Source organism: Lithobates pipiens, unplaced genomic scaffold (genome assembly GCF_037356315.1).
Source record: "Lithobates pipiens isolate NorthernLeopardFrog02 unplaced genomic scaffold, aLitPip1_a1.2 Scaffold_27, whole genome shotgun sequence".
NCBI classification, from domain to species: domain Eukaryota; kingdom Metazoa; phylum Chordata; class Amphibia; order Anura; family Ranidae; genus Lithobates; species Lithobates pipiens.
This window is the reverse complement of record NW_027507788.1, coordinates 22,181,626-22,207,660: the sequence shown is the minus strand read 5'-3', so window position 1 is coordinate 22,207,660 and position 26,035 is coordinate 22,181,626. Positions and strand designations below refer to the sequence as shown.

Below are 26,035 nucleotides of genomic sequence, written 5' to 3'. Positions count from 1 at the left end.
AGCTCCTGTGTCCCGTGATGTATGATCAAGAAAATTGGATTTTTATATACAGCTTACCTGTAAAATCCTTTTCTTGAGAGTACATCACGGGACACAGGGCTCCCGCCCCTCTTGGGTTTTACGTGGTTTCTTATTTCTTTGCTACAAAACTGAGGTGCCTCCCATATGGGAGGGGTTATATAGGGGAGGAATTCTCCTCAATTGGGGTTAACCAGTGTCCAATCACCAGAGGTGCCTATATAACCCACTATGTAAAGAAGCTCCTGTGTCCCGTGATGTACTCTCAAGAAAAGGATTTTACAGGTAAGCTGTATATAAAAATCCCATTATTTTTAATAATTTTTAATTATTCTCAAATTAGCATCCTATTTCATTGAATTTATTGTTATACAGTATATATCATTTGGGATGGCAAGGAATCGTGTCTACTTAATACATTTTTAATTTTTATTTTTTTTCTATTCTTATGGGGATTTTGTTATGACCCACAGGATTGCACAGTGCATTTAATCCTTTTTTAGCTTATTAGGAGCAACTGTTTACCTTGAGTGATGGGCATATTTTTTGCCTTTTATGGAGATTTTGTTATGACCCACAAGGTGGCGCATTCAATTCCTTTTTTAGATGATTAAAGCAGAGGTCCACCCTAAAGTGGACCTTCCGCTCATCGGAACCCTCCCCCCTCCGGCGCCACAATTGGCACCTTTCAGGGGGGAGGGGGGTGCAGATACCTGTACAGTACAGGTATCTGCACCCACTTCCAGGATAGCTCTCTGCGGAAAGGGGTGTAGATTACGCCCCTTTCCGCAAGTGCCCACCCCTTTCCGCAAGTGCCCCGCTGCCTGCTGGGAAACACACAGATCCCAGAGGCAGCGGGGACCGTCCTTATTGCACAGCGCGACTCGCGCATGCGCAGTAGGGAACCGGGAAATGAAGCCGAAAGGCTCCATTTCCTGATTCCCATACTCAAGATGGCGGCGGCAGCACCCGAGAGATGATCTAGAGATCGGCTTCGGGTGCCGACATTGCGGGCCCGCTGGACAGGTAAGTGTCACTATTTTAAAAGTCAGCAGCTGCAGTATTTGTAGCTGCTGGCTTTTAAAAAAAAAAAAAAAACGCGGAGTCCCGGTGGACTCCCGCTTTAAGAACAACTGTTTGCCTTAATTGATGGATATACTTTCTTACCAATGGCTGCACAGGTCATTCTTTTATTTAACCTATGGTGGGACATGTTTTGTTTACCAGTGGGTGTAAAGGTCATTTCCATGTGAACTATGGCAACGCTTCCTTGTCTCTCAATGGGACTATTTAAAGAGCAGCACTAGGCATGTGAACAAACCCCCTGATAATGTAATTTATGATGAAACGATCATAGGGATAGCAACGTACACATGCTGCTGCACTTGCACGATCGCTGATTGAAACTTGCAAGAATTTTATCTGTTTGATCCGTTGATTGTGACATGATCATAGCTTGGATTTTTATGTAAGTGTACTGCTTAATAAACCAGATGTTGAGACAGTATCACACTATGTGGAGTCCTTTTGTTTCCTAAAAGTTCTGATATCGAGGCTTCCTACACTGCATCTTGCATCCTGAGTAGGGATGGTCCCGATGTTCGAGTCAAACATAGCGAACAATTTGTGGTGTTTGCGGAAAATTCGAAAGCCGCAGAACACCCTTTAAAAGTCTATGGGAGAAATAAAAAGTGCTAATTTTAAAGGCTTATATGCTGGTATTGTCATAAAAAGTGTTTGGGGACCCGGGTCCTGCCCCATGTATCAATGCAAAAAAAAGTTTTAAAAACTGCCATTTTTTCAGGAGCAGTGATTTTAATAATGCTTAAAGTGAAACAATAAAATGTAATATTCCTTTACATTTCATACCTGGGGGGTGTCTATAGTATGTCTGTAAAGTGGCACATGTTTCCTGTGTTTACAACAGTCCGAGAGCAAAATTACATTTCTATAATGAATTGTCGGACCCAGCAATACACATAAAAGTTCATTGATAAAAGTAGCATGGGATTCCCCCACAGGGGAACCCCGAACCAAAATCCATACTAGACCCTAAAGGGGAACCCCGTGCCCAATTTTTTTTTTTAAATGGCATGGGGTCCCCCCAAAAATCGATACCAGACCCTTATCGGAGCAACCTGGCAGGCTGCAGGAAAAGAGGGGGGGGAGGGAGAGCGCCCCCCCCTCCTGAACCGTACCAGGCCACATGTCTTCAACATTGGGAGAGTGGGGGGTGAGAAGGGCCTCATCCACGCAACCCTTGCCCGGCGGTTGTGGAGGTCTGCGGGCAGGGGGCTTATCAGAATCTAGAAGCCCCCTTTAACAAGAGGACCCCCAGATCCCGCTCCCCCTTGTGACATGGTAAATGTACCCCTACCATTTCACAAAAAATGTGTGAACATGGTAAAAAAAAAAAGACAATACACACCTTGGGACAATTCCTTTATTAAATAAAAATAAATCTGTCCCACGGATTCTTCTTCTTCTCGTGCTCCGACGGACCGAAAAAGAAAAAAAAAACGCTGCAAGCCGCCTATGATCTGCCTCCACGGGAGGCACCCGCCGTAATGACGGGCCTCTCAGGTGACAGTTCTTTTATAACTGAGGGCCACATAATGACATCGCTGGGTGGCCCCGCCCCCTCTGACGCACGGGAACATCCCTATGGCTTTCCCATCTAAACTGATTTCAAGGGTTCCTCCAGGGCAAAAAAGGTTGAGAAAGGCTACTGCAGGAATTAATTCTTCATGACACATCATTAAGGAAATGGCATTGTGTAGTGTACTGCATATACCAATTACTGTGTGTAATAATTACAAATTGTCTTTGAAAAAACAAAGTAACACTGATGATGAGTTAAATATTTTATTAACATGCATTTAGCACATCTACTGTTTGATACATCTCAATGCTGTTTTCAGTTGTCATTGTTTCTAAAGCAACCAAAGCTTATGACGTTTTACACATGCATCAATTTCCTAACAAAGAACCAAGCATGGTTTACAGCTGGTTTGGTTCGGTTTTAGCAGTATTAACAGGTATTGCTGGGGTACACGTCTTCTCCACTGCTTGTAATTGCTTTGCTCCGAATACAACTGCATCCCCCATTTTACAAGCACCTTCTGTAATGCAGGCTTGCATTGACATTGGTACTTCCTTACCATCTGAAAATCAAGATAAGATGTTATTTTTACCAAATACTTCTAAATAGGGTACAGTGAATAATGTTGCTAAACATGATTTCCCCTGAACCTTGTCACCCTAAAACAGGTAATTTCTTACTTGAAGGATCCCTGGGTAAAAATAGGAGAAAACCCCTAAAAAAGGGAAAATAATGCAGCCGCCACAGAAGGATAAGGATACATAAGGATAAGGATTGGTAAGCTGCAATATTTTTAATTTTTATTTTAGGATTTGGTTGTTCCAAGCTGTAACTACATCAAGGGGGGCAGATCCCTAAATTGTAGTAAGGAGATCTGACTGATGGGTTCTTCATTGGGTGAAACAATATAGGGTGAATCAACCCACTAGATTTTGCTTCTAATCAAAATGTTACATTGCAGGGATTTGTTGCTTTAAAACACGGGGAATTCCTTACATGATTGGACGGTTCAAGTGACTTGAGAGGGAGGAGACAGGAGGGATCATTCCCTATTCCTATCACATACAGTATGTATAGTTCTAAAATTTAGATAGGGATAAAAGAGTATGAAAAGGGAAGGCTCATTTGTTTGATGTTCAATAGTAGCAAAAATGTGTTCTTGATTGCGTGGTTTTATTAAAAATTCAAAATTTTTTTTTAAATATTGTACATATGCAGTCTAAACTATATACAGGGTTAATTTTATATTTATTTCATTTAAGTAGGCATAGGCACTCTGTGTTGCATCTTAAAGTAAAGGGGATCTTTGGAGCCTTATACCATTTTTATGATCAATGAACCTCAAATGTCGCGTACACATGATCGGACTATCCACCGGACTTTTGACTGAGGTCCGCTGGACTTTCCAAATGAACGGACTTGCCCACACATGGACTAAAGTCTGTTCATTTTGAACAGGTACGACGGGACTAGAGAAGGAAGTCAATCTCGCCGCCCCATCGCCTGGTATGGGTTTTAAGGGTAACCCCTATGCCGAAAAATGATGTGGGGGTCCCCCCAAAGTCCATACCAGACCCTAATCTGAGCACGCAGCCCGGCCGGTCAGGAAAGGGGGTGGGGACAAGCGAGCCCCCCCCCTCCTGAACCGTACCAGGCCACATGCCCTCAACATGGTGGGGTGGGTGCTTTGAGGAAGGGTTGGAAGTCATCAAAGTCGGAAGAAGACACCCGGAGCTGCCTAATAAACTACTTTAAAAACCTGTGTAGTGTGTTTATACAAGCTGTACACTCACTACTTTACATTGTAGACAAGTGTCATTTCTTCAGTGTTGTCACATGAAAAGATGTATAATAAAATATTTACAAAATGTGAGAGGTGTACTCACTTTTGTGCAATACTGTTTATATGGTAATCACAATAGAATCATAATTGCAATAGATACATACCAGGCAGCTGAACAAATGACCTAAACTTCACACACTCAAATTCGTTCCCACGGCACAATACCATTTCACTGCTTTTGCAGCCATCAATAGATGTATTCACATAGCAGCTTGGACACATGAAGTTGTTTAGTGGCATGTTATCACCACATTGTTCTGGAAAATAAAAAGAAATTAATACAACTTATAATTGGTGCCTGCAAAGTCCATCCTTGCTGCTTTTCGTTTTAAATATATCTATCTATCTATGTACATCCCCGGGAACTTTCCAAGCAATTTTGACCTGCACAGAGTCCCGACCTCAACCCGATGGAATATTTTTGGGATGAATTAGAGACTGCGAGCCAGGCTTTCTCATCCACATCAGTGCCTGACCTCACAAATGTGCTTCTGGAAGAATGGTCAAACATTCCTATATACATACTGCTAAACCTTGTGGACAGCCTTCAAAGTAGAGGTATAGCTGCAAAAGTTGGGCCAACTCAATATTGAACTCTATAGACTAAGACTGGGATGCCATGTGCATGTAAAATAGATTGGTAAAATAGTGTGTGTGTGTATATATATTCTGGTTCTGGGCTGTATACTCTGCTGTGATTCTGGGGCTGTATACTCTGTCCTGTGATGCTGAGCTGTATACTCCTGACACTATTGGTGGAAGCAAGTGGAATATAGGGGATGGAGTGGGTGGATGCTATAGCGGTGGGGCTTATAAGTGGAGGGACGGGTCTGGCGCCCCAACATCCTAAAACTTCACCAGCCGCCACTGCCCTGCACATCCATATAATATCAGAGGAGGAGGTGAGGGGATTTATACAGCCATACAATTGTAGCAGCAGTGGACTGTCAGGGGAAGGTCAGTTGTGGTTGTACAGTTGTTGTCTGTGTGTTACCTACTTTCTGTATGATACACACCCTTGATAAGAATCTGGTATGTATTTGGGGGTGTGGGCCCCCATACCTCATTGGGTAGCAGATGCCGTTTTCTTATCTACCGTTAGATGACTCTGTTGCAATTTTGGTATGGTAAGGGAAAAGTTATAAGCGGGTGTTAGCTCCCTTTTTGGAGAAATCCCTCCCTAGGGATTCGAAGATATAGATCTACACTGAGAAGAGCTAATGGGCCCTATGTGGGCTGAATTTCCAGGCGAGGTGGTATAGATCATGGTTTTTCAACCAGGGTGCCGTGGACAGATCCTGATCTGATCGCTACTCTGTGTTAACTCCCATGCCGTGTGACTCTGCGAGGAGAGAGGGAGCACAGCCTGCCCGGCTCTCTCCTGCAACTATGTGTACTATTGTCAGCAAAGCAGAAAGCTGTGTGTACCGCCTGCCTGCATCCTACCAACCAATAACTCATCAATTGTTAAGGTTAAGCTTTCTGCTTTGCTGGCAATAGTACACATAGCTGCAGGGAGGAGGAGATATCTGTGCATACTGTGCTCTCTCTCTCTCCTCGCATAGTCGCACTGCATGGGAGTTAAAGTGGAGTTACACCCAAAAATGAAACTTCCGCTTTAAGGGAGGTGGCCCCCTAACATGCCACATTTGGCGTGTCATTTTTTTGGTGGGGGGAGCCGATACCCTCTTCTTAGAGGGTCCCAGCTCCCACATCCTCCCGGCACACCACAGCACCGGAAGGGAGATCCCCTCTCCCCCCTCCCTCTCGGCCATCATCTGGGACACGTCACAGGTCCCAGATGATTGCCCAGCCAGTCACGGTTTGAGGAGCAGCTCGCACATGCGCAGTGGGTGCCTGGCTGTGTAGCCACAGCTGGGTGCCCACAGTTACCATGCCGGTGCCGCAGAGAGGAGGGAGAGATGAGCGGGGCTTCGTTCCCTCGCATTGCTGGACCCTGGGATAGGTAAGTGTCCGATTATTAATAGTCAGCAGCTGCAGTATTATTGGTGAAGCAAAATTGGGAGGAAGAAGATCAACAGCAGCTGATCATATTTTACTGGGAGAGGATACAGAGCAGTAGGTGGTCATTCAATGGGAAATGAAGGAAGAGGAAGCATAGAGAACTGATCATGAAACATGGAGGGAGGGAACACTGCACAAGAGTTAAAGTGGTTGTAAAGTCAGAAGTTTTTTTTTATCTTAATGCATTTTATGTATTAAAATAATAAGCATTCTGTGTGTAGCAGCCCCCTCTCAGCCACCCTAATAATTACCTGAGCTGCTGTCAATCAAACTCAGTTAGCCAATCAATAGAGAGGGGGCGTGGCTGAACCGCAGTTTGTGTCTGAAGGGCTCAGGTGCTCCATAGCAAGCTGCTTGCTGTGGGGGCACTCAACAGGAGGGAGGGGCCAGAAGCTCCCGTTAAGGACCCAAGAAGAGAAAGATGCAGGCTGCTCTGTGCAAAACCAACTGTACAGGGTAGGTAAGTATAACATGTTTAAGGACAGCCCACATTTGTGCTAGGCAGGGGGGATTTAAGAGGATTGTGCTAGGAGAGGGAATTTGTTGGGGGGGGGGGGGGCTGAATTTGAGTGTGGTTTGCTCTAGGAGTGAGGATTTAGGAACTGGAGGGTTTGTGCTGTGAGGGGGGATGGGGGGTTGTGCTAGGAGGGGGGATTTGGTGAGAATTTTGCGCTAGGACAGGGGATTTAAGAGCTTTTCTGCTAGGAGGAGGTTGGGGGGGGGGTTGCTATGAGGGGGAATTTGGGGGGCTTTGTGCTACGAGGAGGAATCTGGGGGGATTCATCCTAGAAGGGGAAATTTGGAGGAGTTACAATCTAAGATCACTGAACTTCGCCTCACAGACTACATTTTAGGGCTTGTTCACACCAGGTGCAGTGAGGTAACAGGGGCCTGAACAGTGTCCTTGTGTAAGAGTAACGGTGGACGCTTGGGAATTAATGTCATCAGGGAGCATTTCCTGATGGGCAAAGCTATAGAAGGGACATTTGGAAGAGACTAGTATACTAAAGGAGGCATCTTCAAGCTTTTAGGCATCTTGTCCCCCTAGCTTTCAGCTGTGGGTCCCGTGACTCTGTGATGGACAGCATAAGTTAGTGGACTTTGTATACATAGAGAAGTGGTCCAAATGGAGGAGATTCATTAGGGAAGATGGCTAAAAGATGTGTACTGGTCCTCTGCACTGCTAAAGAATGTTTAGCCTTTCACATTGCTGATCTGATCTGATAGTATGTCAAATGTGAAATGGCATGGGAAATAATGTGAAGATGTGAAGGTGCAGTAGAGAGTTGAAAATGAATTAATGTGTGGACATTCCTTTATTAAGTGTTAGTCATAGGGCTAGGAATTTGACCAGGAGGCATATAGTGGCAGCTGAATGAGTGCTCTAATCAAAAGGAGAAGAGGAGTGGGACTGGTACAACTTGGTGCCAACATCTGACCATGCTATCAGAATCTTTAGTGTAGAACGTCATGTGAAAGGTTAAACATTCTTTAACAGTTATTTAAGTGCAGAGCACAATTATACATTTTTTAGCCATCTTCCCTCTTGACTCTCCTCCTTGGGAGCACCAAAGCATTGGGACCACTTCCCTATGTAACTGTAAATTCTCCCTGATAACATCCCTTCCCAAGCTTCCACCCTTACTCTTAACCCCTATACTTTATTTCTAAAACAAAGGAAGCTTGCAAGTAAGCTTGAATTAACGACATTGTAATGGCTTTTTTTCTTTTCCTTCGTAAAAAAATAAAAATTTTGCTATTTTTTTTAATGTTGCACTTCACTGCTCTGCAAAATTGTATTTGCAATGGTGAAAGCCCCCTGGGGCAGTGCCCCATGCACTTCTTTTGCCAATCCACTGGCTATTAGCCTTAAAGAAAGGAGAAATTAATTTGACAGATTCGGCTCTTATTGATATCAATGTGGTTTAGACTCGGCATCAGAACTTTTAATATGTTTGGCCACACCTCTGCAAACTGTGGATGCAGATGAAACAAGGAAGAAGAGGTGGGTCTGGTGGCCCACCTTAAGGCTCGAATCACATCTATGCATATTGCTTTTGAGTGTTTTTGCAGTGCTTTTTGCAGGTTTTTAACCCCGATTTTGCTGCGTTTTGCGTTTTTTTTTTTTTACACTATATACAGTGAAAAAAAATGAAAAAAAAACCCTGCAAAATGCACATCGCAGCAAAATTGTGGTAAAACGCGGTACTTGCGTTTTTGTTGCAGGTCCATTGACTTCTATTACATGCAAAACGCTGCATTTTGCATGAAAAAAAGTCCCCGACCCTTTCCAAAAACGCAGAGGCACAAAAATGCATTGATGTGAACATGTTCCATAGGAACCCATGTTAAAAAAATGTCCCTGCATTTATGCAAAATGCATCAAAAAACGCGTTAGTGTGAATCAAGCCTTATGCTGCTGTTCAGGGAAGGCCATAGCAGAGCTTTCAGTGTTCCATGGAGAGTGTAGTAGAGGGAATTAATGCTGCAGATTGGAGCCAGTCTCATCTGGTTGGTTTTGGGCTGGTGCACCACTGGGTAGAGGTGGGTCAGGCTTAGGATTGCCACCTTTACTTCAAGCTAAATCCGAACACTTTAGCCTGGGACACACCGCTGCACCTAAATTCAAACATAGGAGCTTTTTTTTTTTTATGACGGGATGTTCATGCACACATAGGGGGTTATTTACGAAAAAGGCAAATCCACTTTGCACTGAAAGTGCACTTGGAAGTGCAGTCGCTCTAAATATAAGGGGTAGATCTGAAATGAGTGGAAGCTCTGCTGTTTTAATCATCCAATCATGTGCAAGCTAAAATGCTGTTTTTTATTGTCCTTGTATGTCCCCCTCGGATCTATAGCGACTTTACTTCCAAGTTCACTTGCAGTGCAAAGTAGATTTTCCTTTAGTAAGTAACCCCCATAGGCTCTTACCAGAGTTTAGGAGCAGCAGAATTTAGAGGCATTGGAATTCTCCTCTCCCAAATGCAATTCTTCTGCTGATTCTTCAAGCTTTTGGGCATAAAAAAACTCCAAACACTGCTAGGAACTTATTCATTTCAATGGCCAGAATAAATTACAATTGCAGGCCAAAGAAATAAATAAACACCCAAACACCAAATGCTGCTAAACCTACCTAAACTGGTTGAAAAAATGCAGCTTAGGTGAGTTTTTAACTTTTTAAACCAATTTGCATTAAGCCTTATTCTGGCGCAGCAGTATGGGGGGTTCAACTTCCAGGCAGACCTTGTATAATGATACCTGCCTGTTCCTGCACACATCTCTTGCTCTCAGGCTACTATTGGATGGATACCATGTAAAACCGCCTGCACTTTTCCACCTCTTGGAGTTTGACATGTGTGCATCCAAGCAACCACCACCTACAATGTTTATAGTCAACGGATGCTGAGCATTACATAGAGCTGGAGAACTGAGCCCAGTCAGTAATGAGCTGGCAAGAAACGCCAACATTGCTGGCCTGGCTATGGCAAGTTCCCAGGTATGTCTTTCTGTCTGTTGGTATTTCTTCACCTAATTGTCCTCAGCTTATAACCTCCAGTGGTGGATGTTGAGGGAATAGTGTCCTGTATAGAAAACAGTTTAGCGCACCTTTTCAACTTCAGTTTTAGATGCAATCTTATTTTAGGTCAGGCTACCTGGCTAATGCTAATACTCTTGCTTGCTAGTGATTAATGCAACTGAAGAAGCTCTATCTAGGTTCACCTAGCTTCAAACAGAAAATCCTTTGCATGCACTTATCTGTATAAACTGCTCAGCATAGTAGTTCATGGGTAACAATCAGGGCCGTCTTTAAGGCACGGCAAAAGGGGTCAGCTGCCAGGGTCCCTGTCATTATTGTGGGGCCCAAAGCAGCTGCCCCATACTTGCCAACTATCCCAGTTTAAATTCCCTCGTCCCTTAAGTTTTTAGTCCCGTGCTGTGCCCTGATATCTCAGTGTGAATTTCTGTTACTAAGGCTGCCCAGCTCTGCCCCGGTGTTTACATGTTAATACCAGCATTGATATGTAAATAGCGGCAGACCAGCAGCATCCATATGTAAATATATCCAGTATTCATATGTATATCATGCCCCCCTGAGGTCATATCCACCTATATGGAATGCTGCCCACTGGGGAGATAAAGGGGCATGCTAGAAATTGATCACACCCACCCAGCCGCCCCCCCCCCCCCCAGCACTGCAACTGATCCCAGGAGTCCTAGGATCCCTAGGAGTTTTCTGTCTATTAATGGGTCCCCTCACCTCCTCTGTCCATGGTGTGCAGGCAGTGAGGAGATGATATGCTGTAACCTCTAGCAACCAATCAGTAAGCAGTATTGATGTACAGTAATCTCTAACAACCAATTAACAAGCATAAATCATGTGCTGTAACCTCTAGCAACTAATCAGTGAGTGGTAACAATACACTGTAACCTCTGGCAACCAAAAGCAATAGCTGCCTGATCTCATTCAGTAAACTGATTTTGAGTCTAGCTGCTATTTACTGTATGCCTCAAAGCAGATGGAGAGCGAAACTGCAAGAAGGGGGGGGGGGGGGGCAAGAAATGTTTTGCCCAGGGTCCAGTCAATATTAAAGACATTCCTAGTAACAATTCATCATCTACAACCACTTTCCCTGTAGTGATGTAGACTTTGTCCTTAAAAATGATGAATATTTTAGTTTTACATAAAGTGATGAAGGGTCCAGATTGTGGAGATGTGCTTTCTTTATTTATCTTGGTGACTGTTGTTGCTGGAAATCCTAATGGCACACGGATGGCAAATAAAATTACCTACTCTACCCAAAATGACAAAAATGGGCTTGAAATACTTTCAAAAATACAGTTGCTTGCTGAATTACTGCACTTCTTTTTTGCTTCAAAAAATTGGAGGAAGACAGTGAAACTATAATTATTTTCACAGACAAGGATAAATAAACTCACCCTTATACTTCATTTCGGCGTTACTGTTGTCTCCTTCCTTACATTCACCACCGCTTCGGAGTTTGAAGCCATGGTTTGTTGATACGGTGAAGCAATTATCACACATCTCGTTTGCACACGTTTTTTTCACACTGGTATAAATCACATTGCCTGAAAAAAATATCACAAAGCATGAAAGTGAACATTCTTCTTACAAGAGATGACTGGGGGGATAAAAACTGGCATTGGATAAGGTAAGTATGCAAGTGCTAAATCTAAAGTTGGCGATACACTGTTAGCCCTTGTACACACGGTCGGAGATTCCGACGGAATGTGTCCGATCAGAGGGGGTTTTGTTGGATATTCCGACTGTGTGTGGTCTGCATTGGACTGTTTCCGTCGGAATATCCGTCGGACCAAATTTTCCAACTTGCCGGAAATATTTTCCGACAAAATGCTCCGATCGGACATACTCCGATCATGTGTAGAGAATTCCGATCCGACAAAGTGCCACGCATGCTCAGATCAAATTCCTACATCAAAGCTATTGACTACTAGCCTGAACGTAGTCCCGTTGAAACGAAATAACGTCATCACGTTCTGAACGATCGGATTTTCCGACAACTTCGGCCGACCGTGTGTATGCAACAGTTTCGGACAAGATCCGTCGGATTTGGTTGTCGGAATCTCCGACCGTGTGTACAAGGGCTTAGTATTTTTTTTAGCCTGAACAAAGGATGGGATTCCCCTGAAGGAATGCCCCCCTGTCGGGACATTGTGCTGTTGCCAAAATACACTGATCAGAGGCTGTAGCCACTGATTGAGAAACATTTTCCAGTTTAGTGGTTAGAGGGAAGGTCAAGGCTAGGGTTTATGAGGCTGTTAGGTTAAACATTAGGGGTTGGTTAAATTGTAACAGTTGAGTGTTAGGGTTAGGTTTAGTGACACAATGGGATTGATTTATGAAAACTGGAGAATGCACAATCCATTGCAGCTGTACATGGTAGCCAATTCATTTCTAACATCAGCTTGTTTAATTAAGCTTTGACAAAAAAAAAAAAAACAGAAGAGATGCGGCCTTCTATATAACAGCAACTCTCCCACCCAGTGGCAGCTTGTGCTCAATTGTTTTGGGAGGGGCGGAAACCCCCCTCCCCCCGGCCAGGTCTGCACTCACCCGATATACGGTCATGGCTTCCCTAGCTTCTCCTTCCAGCTAATCTGGTCTTAAGGTCCGCCTCCTGTTCTGATTGACCAGGAGGAGAAGCCGGAAGACCATAGCGAATATTGGGTGAGTTTGACTTTTTTAAAGCCAATCAGAGCCTCAGGCTCTAATCAGGGGTGGACTGATAACTCATGGGGCCCCCGGGCAATAGGAGATTATGGGGCCCCCAGGCAATCAGAGATTATGGGGCCACACAGTAGACCCAAACACACACACACAGTATACAATCACACGGTATACACAGACATGTTTCTATTGGCTGAGAAGGTACTGGAGAGGTGGGGCAGCTATAATCTGGTGATTTTTAGACCAAAAGGATGTCGGTAAGGGACATTTCAGAGACCGATGTAAAAAAAAAAAAACACAAATTTTTACATACTGTCCCTGGTTTTACTGAGGCTGGCAACCCTGATGGGGCCCCCTAGTGGCATGGGGTCCTCGGGCAGTGCCCGAGTGGCCCAATGGTCAGTCCGCCCCTGGTACTAATCATGTGCTTCCAAAAAGTCAGGCGATGAGTCTGGGGCCCCACATGGAATTAGTAGAGCTGCGCCCCTTATGGACCGGCCGCCACTGTTTCCAATCCTCCACTCTGCTGTTCATTCACAGAAGGCGTTTTTATTTTGTGAATAAGTTAATATAATACAATGTTCTCTGTGACTGGGCAAGAGGAGGGGCAGCTACAGTGGCTGCAGGTGACAATGCAGTTGTAGAGCTAAGACCAGAAGGTCCAGTGACAGAGAAAATATAGCAAAATCTATGCTCTTGGCACAGTAAAAATGTAATTGTAAATCAAAGCGATAAGTCCATGAGGTGGCATACATCTTGTTGGACTTAATCGAGATCGAGAAATGTTTTCCAGCTTAGTGGTTAGGGTGAAGGTCAAGGTTATGGGGCTAAATGGTAGATTACACATTAGGGGGTTGGTTAAATGGTAACGTTTGAGTGTAAGGTATAGCTTTAGTTACACAATAGGATTGATTTCCGAAATCTAGAGAGTGCAAAATCTGGTACAGTTGTGCATGGTAGCCTATTAACTTCTAATATTAGTTTGTTCACTTAAGCTTTGACAAAAAAAAAAAAAAACTGTAAGTTCACCAGATTTTGCACCCTCCAGTTTTAATAAATCAACCCCAATAGGTTTGAGGTTGAGAGCTAAGCAGGGTCCGGTTCATTGATAGGTGTTACGTTTAAGGGCTAAGTTTTGTGTGGGTAAGGGAGCTTAGTTAAGTGTTAAGTAATCCTTCCAAATGTTGAAGTCCAAAAACCTTCCTTTACCTTCCCTCACTGATCTGAATCCTCCTAGATTTTGTGTATCACATGCCCCCCATTCCCACATACAGCACTATGCTCACGAAGGGAGGGTTTCAACAACACAGGCAGTGCTGTCAATATAAAAAGCAGAGGACAGGACTAGGTGTGGCCAGGTGATGATTTACAAGCTACAGGCTTGGGACTCATCAGGGAAAATGGTTTTAGCCACACCCAGGGCTACTGTGAGAACCCACGGGGTCCCATACAGCCAACCCGACAGCCCCCCTTATCCCAAATAAAGACAGTTTACTATGCTTCAGCTATGGATGAACACAGTGAGTGATCGCTACCAATCACTCATTGTGTTCATTAAGGAAAGGAAGGGGCTGGTAAATGTGACATATTTACCGTCCCTCCATCCTAAAGGATCCCATGGTGTCCCCGCATCAGCCAGTTGGAAAGAGGAGAGGGAAGCAGGAGGCATGGTGGTGGTGGCAGGGGTACACAGGGGGAAATGTTTGGTGTTCAAGGAGAGTGCTTGGTGCGCTGGGGGGGGGGGGGGGGGGGCGATTAGTGGAACCTATCCCTTGCAAGGCTCACATTGCAGCAGCCGGTGGGAGGGAGAGGGAAGAAGTTAGGCAGAAAAGCGGTGTTAGGGAAGGAAGAATGCGCACCTGAGGAGTAGAGAGCCAGGGAGAGGATGAGGAAAGCTAGAGAGGAAGGGAGGCCAGGGTTAGAGGCCTAGAGAGGTTAGAGGCCTGACCTCACAAATGCCATTCTGGAAGAATGGTCAAACATTCCCATAGACACCCTCCTAAACCTTGTAGACAGCCTTCCCAGAAGAAGCCAACCCAATATTGAACCCTATGAACTAAGACTGGGATGCCATTAAAGTTCATGTGCGTGTAAAGGCAGGTGTCCCTTTCCTTTTGGTAACATAGTATATATCAGCAGCATGCAGTTCCCCAATGCTAACAAGCTTACCTCCTTCCCAATAAGAGATGTGCCACTGATATGAATGATGGTAATCTGGTAATAGATGCAACACGAGAACACAACCCGTACTTACTGATATTGAAGTTTTCTGACAGCGTCATGCACTTGGTTCCATCACATTCAATATCCTTTGCTGTGCTGCATTCAGTTGAGTCAATATTCCAACACCTTTTGCACATGGTTTTGAGATGCCCTAAAATACAAAAAGACAACATGATGGAATTAAATTGAAAAATCGTTGATTTTCTCATTCAGGGCAAAGTTATCAGTTCAGCTAACTGTTGCTTCTCCTCATCTAACTATTACTTCCCTCCTTTTGTTCCTCTGGCTGCTTTGGAGGAAGACAGTTGGCGGTGTCCACAGCACTGCATGGACCTGGTATAGCACAGAGTCTCAGGAAAGGGGCGGGTGGCAACATGTTTCAGGAGCACAGCCCCCTTTGCCAAGCCTACCCAAAGGAGAATATGCCAGCACATCATAAAACTCTATCAATACATGGTGTATGACATGCTGTTCATACTCACTCAGTCACTATGAGATTCACTTACGTATTCTGTAAAAAATAAAATGGTTGATCCTGCTGCTCTCTATCTCCCTCTTCTGCTCAAGTTCCCAATTCTGCTCAGGATTTTGCAGAGCATGGTTGGCAACTCTGCACATGCTCTTTTTTCAGTGAGTTTCTATGCTGAGCATTTCCTCCCTATCTCGTCTGAGTAGCCCATGTTACTATAGAGTCACACATGTGGGCATATACACAGTGGTAAATGACAGCCCACTCCCTCCCTCCTCCTCCACGCCCATTAACCAGCTAAACACATGTAGATTGATGGAGGCTTCACCTCCCTCTTATTCTAAGACACAGGCTAGAAAGCTGTGATGCAGCCTATGACTGGCATAAATTCACCTACACCATGTTATTGCCAAAAAATAATGAAGATTTGATTTCAAATATTATATTTGTATGATAATTTATAACAGGTTTATTGATAATAATTATTTATTTTTACTCTGTATTCCAAAGGCTGTTTTTTTTGAACATGTGACCAGCAGTGGAGGGCTAGAAGCTCCTCCTGCTTATGTTTCCCTGCAGACAGGCTGGGAACTATCTGGGTCATGAGAGAGCTATATATAGTTTTTTTTTAATTAAAATAATTACAGTGCCATCATCCATATACAGGAATAGAAGGGATAATATCAATTAAACTGGGTGTGTTTAGTATTACTTTAATTACATTTACAAAGCAGACTACAAGCACCAGCATAACATCAAACTTATTAAACGGAGAAGATTGTGCATAAAGGAATGTAACACAATGGTATACAATACTAACTGATCATTAAATGTATAAAAATTCACATAAAATATATATCCTCGAAATCATTAAATGTTTTTATCATTAAATGAAATGCTTTAAAATATACTTAAAGTGGTTCTAACGGCTGAAGGTTTTTTAAAGACAGTAAAGTGTTATAAAATTGATATAAAATGTGTAAGAAATATATATATGAATAGGTATAAAAATTTTAAAAAAATGTAAAACTATATATACAAATATATTAATATAAAAAACAAAAAACAAAGGCTTATGAGATCAAATAAATAAGAGTATGGTATGGAGCAAAGCTGAGACATAATCAGTGGCATAGTTATATATATGAAATTAAAAATATTAAGGTAAAATAAACATGTGCACTGCTGAAATTTTTTTTTTGTTGTTTTTCTGGTCATTTGTTGTGATTGCAATTTGTAAATTTGAAAAAAATTGTAAATTCGAAAAAATTCAGAAATTCGAAATTCTTGGAAATCCCCCCCCCCCCCCCCCCCCAAAAAAAAATCTGAAAAATGGTGAAAAAAAATGGAAATGTGAAAACCAGAATATTCTAAAATCTGAAATAATTACTAACTAATAATAATTTAACTATTCCTAACTATTAAATTATAGGTATTGGAATTTCCTTTCAAATTTGTCTGTTAGTGACTGATCCGAAGTTACGAATTATCTGACATAACAAATTCTGCATCTAAACAAATGGAACGGAACAAATTAATAATAAACAATAATAAAACATTTTTTTATTATTATTATTGTAATTTATTATTATATTATTATATTTTGTTATGTTCCATTCATTTAGATATGACATTTGTTATTTCGGGTAATTCATAACTTTGGATACATTTGTATTCTTTACATTCACTAACAGCCAGATTTGAAAGGAAATTACAATACCTATAATTTAATAGTTAGTAATAGTTAAGTTATTAGTTAATTATTTCCGATTTTCGTTTTTTCAGGTTTTCGAATTTCCAATTTTTTTTTAGAATTTCAGAATTTCAGATTTATTTAGAATTTCCAAATTTACTAATTTTTTTGAATTTACGAATTGACCACACCATGTGCCTTATAATGCCACATTAGGTAATTAGCATCATTCCAGGCACTTTTATTCTTCGCATTCTATCACAACCAACTGTGTTCGCCTTTTATTTGACATACACTTGTTCACCTCTATCATATAGTTCTTATTATTTACCACTTTTTTCCCCCTTCTTCAGCTTTTTCACCCCAGTTCACCCTCATTATTTTACATGGCACCCTTCCTTCCCAACACACTCTCTTCTCATTCACACATACTTCCTATTGTTCACTTGCCACCTTTCCTCTAGAGTGCCTTGTGGTCCTGTGTCTCCTCAATGGGTGCCTGTGTTTGTTGCTGGGGTACCCGCCTCAGCTCCCGGTTGCAGTCTTTTTGGACGGGTTACCACTCCTGGCCATCCACCACCAACAAACGTATCTTAGTGAGTATTTTATCCCTTCAAGGGATCTATTTACCCCTTGTGTACCCTTTAACTATGATGACTTATTAGTTTATTATATAATTTAAATTTTAGACATATGACGTGTCTGCTCCTGATGAGTGGTGTTGAACTACGAAATGCGTTGAGCTACCAGTTATCTATTATTCATCAATTTCATTGTGCCAATATGGATTACTCCTTTTAACAGGATCTTTGAGGCCAGAGATTAGGCAGGCATGATCGTGCAATAATTGTTTACCTCATTTGACACTGGTGGTCCCTTGATTTTACCCAGCAATGATGTCTGTACCATTTTTATTACCTTTTTTTACCTATCTTGCTATTTGACATCACAGTCTGTATGCTGTTCACTGTTTATCAGTGCTACTACTCATTCTAAATATCTTGTCACGTATTAATAGGATATTGTTTGATACCATTCTTTGTATATGAATTATTAAACAGCTTATTTATCCACCATTTTGTGTTGTCTTGCAAACCATTGGCTTTATTTAAAGTCCCAACTTCTTTTCCTTTAGCTCGGCCAGCAAATTGCCTGCGTGCCGAATAATATTTAGTCAGAATGACAGGTATGGAAATATGCGACCTTACCAGGTCGTAATTTCATTTAAAGTCCCAATTCCCCTCTCCCCCCTTTTTTCTCATTTCGGATAATTCATAACTTTGGATGAATTTCTATTCTTTACATTCACTAACAGCCAAATTTGAAAGGAAATTACAATACCAATACCTATAATTTAATAGTTAGTAATAGTTACGTTTTTAGATAGTTAATTCAGATTTTTGGGTTTTCAGGTTTTTGAATTTCCGATTTTTTTCAAATTTCCAAATTTGTTTTATTTTACGAATTTTTATGAATTTTTGAATATTCAAAATTATGAATATTTGAAAGTTTGTTTTTCGTTAATTCGGATATTAACAAATTAACAAATTCGTCAAAATTCACTAAAAAACAAATTTGTAACAAAACGAATGTCTAGGAAATAAAACATTCATATGGTCAAAATGAATGTAAATGTGAAAATATATATAAATGATCTGATTTAAAATAATCCTATTGAGTATTATATTCTGATTGGAATATGCTAAATAAATAATAATGTAGAGTTCTGTGCAGCTCAGAAATGATTCCCCAAAATTCACTAATAATCAACTACAATGTTTACTTTAAAAATTTAATAAAATTACATGAGAGAGATGAGGAAAATAATAATACACGATGAACTAAATATTACATATTGGCAAAAAATTATAAAATTGATATATCCTAAGATAATAATTACTGATAAAACAGTTAATGCCAAATTCAATATTGTGGCCTAGTGGATGAAGGGTCTCATGTATCCAAAAAGACTGGCTAAGGGTAGTCATTTTATTACTTCCCCACCCAATGGGGGTTATTTTTAAATTCCACAAATAATTAGGGAGGAGAAGTCTTTATCGTAATGAGTTGTGTCATGGTTTGAGATGCTATGCTTAGAGTAACCTTTTGTAATGTATTGGATATGTTCCCTAATTCTCATACACATTGGTTGTTTGGTTCGTCCAATATATTGGATCTGGCATTGACACACACATCTACGTGTTATGCAATATATCTGAGAAGTATAGCCAAATCTTTTTTTGGCTGTTCTTGTCCTATGGATCATAGGAGGGCAGTTCATTCGAAAGCCTGCTAAAGTATTGTTTGATTGCCCAATTCTTGGTCTTAGAGCTAGAGATGGACAGATGAAGGATTGGACCAATGCTGCATCCACCCAAGTGGGTATAGATTTTTTATTTTTTTTGTGAAACCCATACTTCTCTTTTAACATTAATTTGGGGCCGGGTGTCTTTATTGTTAGCCCTGGATGGACCAGTAAGACATTTTTGGTGGACCCTCTCTATAAGTTCAGGGTTATATTGCTTATCAACAAACTTCTTTTTCTGTAACTGACCTTTTTGAAATATTATCAGCTCTGTATCTCTGGCAGAATCAACTAGTATTCTATTGTATTTTATAAATAGTTTTATGCTTTTAATTATATATTTAACAGACACAATTGGAGTAAATAAGACCAGTTCGTTGTCAGGATTTAAACACTCTGGGGCTTCCAATTTACTACTTCCAATTTGTATTAGAGTACAAACATTTAGTACAATGGAGCAACACAAATTTAAAAAAAAATTCAATTTTGTGCCATAAGTATTTCTTACCTGTAGTTACCATAGCACCGACGATCAAAAAGATGAAGATTTTATTCATGGTTATGGAAGTGATGGTTCAGGTTTGAAGGTTGAGTGAGGGTTTGGGATTATAGGAGAGCTATTTATACTAATTTGAGTTTCATTTTGTGCCAAGGTACAAGGTACAAGGTGTACAAGCAGTTCCTCTTTGGCAAAATACATATTTTACACAATTGCATTTTACTGTTTGTTCAACAAATGTTCTATAATGTTTGGACACCTGTGCAAAGACTTGGAATGGTTTGTACATGTTACTTTGTATCCAAGAACAATCTTCTACATTTCAAGGAAGAACTTAACCCCTGCCCTCACCGACAAACTAGCAAACGCACAGTGAGAAAATAGTAAAGCCTATGTACCCAGGCATCAGGGCAAATGCATACCCCTTTGCTATCCCTGAAGGGTGTGATTGGTAACCCAGGACAAAGCCTGAGGCACTGGTTTGACAGCAGGAATGTGTGCCACAAAAACATATCTAAAACCGAAAATAAAAATGTAATATATTGGGGTTGGAATACCCAACTTTCGAGACTATTACTTGGCCTCCCATCTGGCGAGGATCTTAGATTGGCACTGCCACAGGGACATTAAAGATTGGGTGAACTTGGAAATGGCTAGTAACTCAGTTTCCCCTACTATTTGCCCCTTGGATACCATGGTCTTCATATCCAGATGACCTAAAACATCATCCACTAACAGGAACCACACTAAAGCTAATTCACGAGCTGCCCAAGGAAATAGGGATCACCTTCTCACTTGGCCCACTTACTCCAGTTAAAAGTTAACCCAGATTTTATAACAGGCGTAGGAAACTCACGTCTTAGGTCACCAAGCAGCAATAAACCTCTCTTGGCTGGGGATTGCTATCTACACAAGATTAAAGATTTCTCCAATATGGAAAAAGATAACAATCTAAACAATTTACCTTTTTGGGCATACTTGCAGATCTGAAGTTACCTTCAAAGTAATGAAAAGTTGGGCGACTTTTCTAGACCCTTGACAGAGTTTGAGTTGGTGTGTCTTACAGGTGAACAGATCAGCAGGACAACCTCAATTGCATATGCCTGGTTGCAGGAGGCTAAAAAGCCAAAAGATGACAGACTCAGGAGATGGTAGTCTGATGAATTACAGGTATCCATATCACCCAAACAGTGGAAGAATGCCTGCATTTTATCTCATAAGTGCTCCATCAGCACTAAATTACAGGAAACAGCGTATAAACTGTTGACACAGTGGTACCTAACACCCTCGAAACTACACAAATGGAACCCACAAATTCCCGATCAGTGGTGGAGGTGCATGGGGAATACTGGTTCTCTATTACATATTTGGTGGCAGTTAATTTGGTGGCCCCTTAATTACTCCTTTCTGGGACAAAGTGTTAAAATGAATCAAAATGATAACAGAAACCACATTGGTACATATCAAATTGGACCTTGAAAAAATACAAACACTCACTCACAAAACACCTAATAAATGCAGCTAAATCTCTTATTCCAATCTATTGTAACTCTCCACGGGTTCCATCTATAACTGACTGGCTTCATAGAGTGGCAAAAATTTATGAAATGGAGGACACCCTAGCACAATCCACTGAGCGAGTCGAGAGGTTCCATGAGACTTGGCAACCCTGGACTGTTTTCAAATACTCTGAGACCTTCTCGGGCATTACAGATAAACAAAATGATACACCTGGTCCAATCTAAGATATTTGCCAAGGCCGATGAGACCTGAATGCCATAGAATGACCAAGTACAACGGTTGACCCTTCTCCCTTCTTCTTTACATTTTTCTCTCCCTTATCCTTTCTTTTCCCTCTCTTACCTCTCTTATTCTTTTCTAAAAAGATGACTAGCAAGTCAGGTGATTACATGAGCCAACCTACAATAGCCGCTTCCCAATTCGGACAAGAGGAGATATTATTTAGTTAAAGTTTAGAAGTTTTCAGGAGACAACAACTTGATTACCGCATATATTCCAGCAAAATGTCTTATTTCTTTTTGTGACAAATTGTTTCAGAAGGTTATAGATGATATTGTACCTCATGCATGCTACCTAAGTATGGATATTGGATCGCATTGTTGCTTTCCTGCTTTGTATTGTTCTTTACTCCAATAAACTCTTTTCATGAAAAATGTAATATATTGAAAATATTTAAATGAGGTGACTGTGTGAGTTTTAATATTTTTTTCCCTTTATTTTCTCCTAATAATCATGAAAGTAACACACTTCCTCTCCCCTGGTGTCTAACACCCCCCATGCTATTTTTTGTCACCTCCTTGCCTATTAAACTAGAAAATTGACATTTTTAATTTGACAGACTTGGCCAATTGGTTTCCAGTTTGCCATCCAAATTTCTTTAAAAGGACAGTTCAGCTCATCATTGCTCACCACTTACCATGGAATCACATTTTTTTTTTTTTTGCACAGATCTTATTTGGGAAAGGGCTGTATTATTACATGTTTCAATTTTGCTGTTGCCTGACTTTTGCCTACGCTGTTGAATCCCCCCTTCCATTTGCTGCTGCCCAGCCTTCCTCCTGCATTGTGGAAGGGTGGGCAGGCTATGACCATAGGTTTTCCCCCTTTCAGGTATGCTTCTAGGGCCCTGACTATAATGAAATCAATAGCAAATAGTACAGAAAAATACAAACAAACAATACTAATACACATCAAAATAAAAATAGTCAAACACATACAGTATCTCACAGTATCTCACAAAAGTGAGTACACCCCTCACATTTTGTAAATATATTATTCTATCTTTTCATGTGACAACACTGAAGAAATGACACTTGTCTACAATGTAAATTAGTGAGTGTACAGCTTGTATAACAGTGTAAATTTGCTGTCCCCTCAAAATAACTCAACACACAGCCCTTAATGTCTAAACTGCTGGCAACAAATGTGAGGTGCCTAATTTACCTAAGCCGCACACACAAAGTGTCAATATTTTGTGTGGCCACCATTATTTTCCAGCACTGCCTTAACCCTCTTGGGCATGGAGTTCACCGGAGCTTCACTGGTTGCCCATGGAGTCCCTTTTTAATCCTCAATGACGACATCACAGAGCTGGTGGATGCTTTCCATTTGAGGATGCTCAATAGGGTTTAGGTCTGTAGACATGCTTGGTCAGTCCATCACCTTTACCCTTAGCTTCTTTAGCAAGGCAGTGGTTGTCTTGGAGGTACGTTTGGGTCGTTATCATGTTGGAATACTGCCCTGTATCCCAGTCTCCGAAAGTAAAGGATCATGCTCCGCTTCAGTATGTCACAGTACATGTTGGCATTGATGGTTCCCTCAATGAACTGTAGCTCCCCAATGCGGACAGAACTCATACAGCCCCAGACCATGACACTCCCACCACCATGCTTGACTGTAGGCAGGACACACTTGTCTTTGCACTCCTCATCTGGTTGCCACCACACACGCTTGACACCATCTGAACCAAATAAGTTTATCGTCTCATCAGACCACAGGGCATGGTTCCAGTTATCCATGTCCTTAGCCTGCTTGTCTTCAGCAAACTGTTTGCAGGCTTTCTTGTGCATCATTTTTAGAAGAAGCTTCCTTCTGGTACAAAAGCCATGCAGACCAATTTGATGCAATGTGCAGAGTATAGTCTGAGCACTGACAGGCTGACCCCCCCCCCCCCCCACCCCTTCAACCTCTGCAGCAATGCTGGCAGCACTCATACGTCTATTTCCCAAAGACATCTTCTTATAGCCTAGGCCATCTTTATGTAGAGCAACAATTATATTTTTCAGATCCTCAGAGAGTTCTTTGCCATGAGGTGCCATGTTGAACTTCCAGTGACCAGTATGAGAGAGTGAGAGCAATAGCACCAGATTTAACACACCTGCTCCCCATTCACAAAGAAAAAGAAAGAGAGGGCGCACCAGCCTAGCGCATTATCCTTTAGTACATTTATTCAAAAGACATAGTTGAAAACTACTCACAAATGTAGAAACAAAATCATGTTTGTAGTAATCATATGGCAGTCTGTTGTCCACTGGTAGCAGTTTCCAGGTCCTAGGGAGAGGACATACGAACCGCTGCTGGCTGACACATTTCGAAGGTACCCCTTCTTCCTCAGAGCCCCATTCACACCTGAGACCAAATCACATGACACCGGGGAGGGAAAATGGCTAATTGGGTCCAATTTGGACATTTTCACTTATGGTTGTATCCTCTTGTTGCCAGCGATTTAGACATTAATGGCTGTGTGTTGAGTTATTTTGAGGGGACAGCAAATTTACACTGTTATACAAGCTGTACACTCACTACTTTACACGTAATTTCTTCAGTGTTGTCACATGAAAAGATATAATAAAATATTTACAAAAATGTGAGGAGTGTACTCACTTTTGTGAGATACTGTAAATACATGGCAGATGGGAATCAACCACTCTGTGACATCCCAATCCAGGAATTTTTTGCCCTCAGCCATCTGCCCAACCATATACAAGTCCTAGGGTTTGTGAAGGATGAACTCCCCCCCGGAAGTCTGTCCCATGTTCTCTTCCTCCTCAAAGCCACCACAGCCTCCATACTACTCCTCATGCTCCTCCTGTGTCTGCTGTGGCCTCATATGAACTTGATCTGACACTTCCAGGTAGGGAGTCCACACCACTGGCCACCCGGCCATGCTGTGACTAAACGCAGCAGATGTCAATCACTGGGTGCAGGTGTCCCCGCCGATCATCATGAATTTACACAGGACAGAGCCCTGCCAGTATAAACAAGTCAGAGCTCTGTCCTGTCAGCGGAGAAGTAATAGATTTTCTTTACCTGCAAAGGAGGAAATAAAATCCATGACTTCCCTTAGGAAAAAGCACCAATCACAGTACACACAAACACTGGCTAGGCAGACATTTAAACCTTTGAATTCCCCTGATGTTTAACCTCTTCCCAGCCAGTGTCATTAGCACAGTGACAGTGCATATTTTTAGCACCGATCACTGTATTAGTGTCATTGGTTCCCACAAAGTGTCAGCTAGTGTCCAAATGTCTGCCGCAATATCACAGTCGCTGATCGCCATCATTACTATTAAAAATAAATAAAAACTCCAGTATATATCCCATAGTTTGTTGACACTATAACTTTTAAGCAAACCGATCAATATACACTTATTGGGATTTTTTTTTTACCAAAAAACATGTAGCAGAATACACAGTTTTGATTTTTTTACATATATTTTATAGCAGAAAGTAAAAAAAAAATGTTTTTTTTCAAAATTGTCAGATTTTGTTTATAGCCCCCAAAAAATAAAAACCACAGAGGTGATCAAAGACCACCAAAAGAAAGCTCTATTTGTGGGGAAAAAGAACATCAATTTTATTTGGGTACAGCGTTGCATTACCGTGTAATTATCAGTTAAAATAAGGCAGTGCCATATCGAAAAAAAAAATGGCCTGGTCTTGAATGGGGGTAAGTCTTCCAGAGGTCAAGTGGTTAAACAGCTTCTATGGAAAAAAGCCAGGAACTCCCAGCAGGCTATGCTGAAGTTAATATTTAAATGTCCACTCTATGCATCTTAGCTGCAATCTGTAGGTGGAGTCTGTGTATCTGTGGCTTGAGTGTGGGCGGGGACACAGGGGGCCCCCTGATCTCCTATTGCCCTGAGGCCCCAGGAGTTGTCAGTTCTTGCCTTGTATGGGCTGCTCAATCTAAAATGCCTGGCCCTATTATTTATCCCAGTCTGGGCCTGCCTATCATTGATATCAATAGGAGGAATAGTGCCCCATTGTTGGAGTCAGTACAGAAATGATTGCCCCATTGTTGGTGACAGTGGGAGGAATAGTGCTCCAAGGACAAGCAAAGGGCTGCAGTTTGGATATCACTGCTTTAGAGGACTAAACTGCACAACAATAGTATGCGGTGCTCAAGTACAAAGAGCTGCTATTGCAATGCCACTAACAACTTCACACTCACTGCCAACATCTATGAAAAAAATTAATAAAAGTCCCAAAAAATGGAACACAGATAAAAGCGCTCTAGGATCAAAGAAAATCAAACAACAAAAAAAACTCAACTACCAATACTAAATTCAATTTTTATAATTTTTTTTCACACAAATAGAGCTTTCTTTTGGTGGTATTCAATAACTA

General features: G+C 41.5%; 1 protein-coding gene across 1 annotated transcript; it reads right to left on the bottom strand.

The window, feature by feature from the left end:
• Positions 1–2,888: 2,888 nt before the first annotated feature.
• LOC143933123 (uncharacterized) lies at positions 2,889–15,066 on the bottom strand. Its single transcript, XM_077456060.1, has 4 exons — positions 14,951–15,066; positions 11,427–11,576; positions 4,568–4,720; positions 2,889–3,182 (listed from the first exon to the last, which is right to left on the bottom strand). The coding sequence occupies exons 1-4, from the start codon at positions 15,054–15,056 to the stop codon at positions 3,019–3,021; spliced, it is 573 nt and encodes a 190-aa protein (XP_077312186.1). The 5' UTR covers positions 15,057–15,066; the 3' UTR covers positions 2,889–3,018.
• Between the last annotated feature and the right edge of the window lie 10,969 nt (positions 15,067–26,035).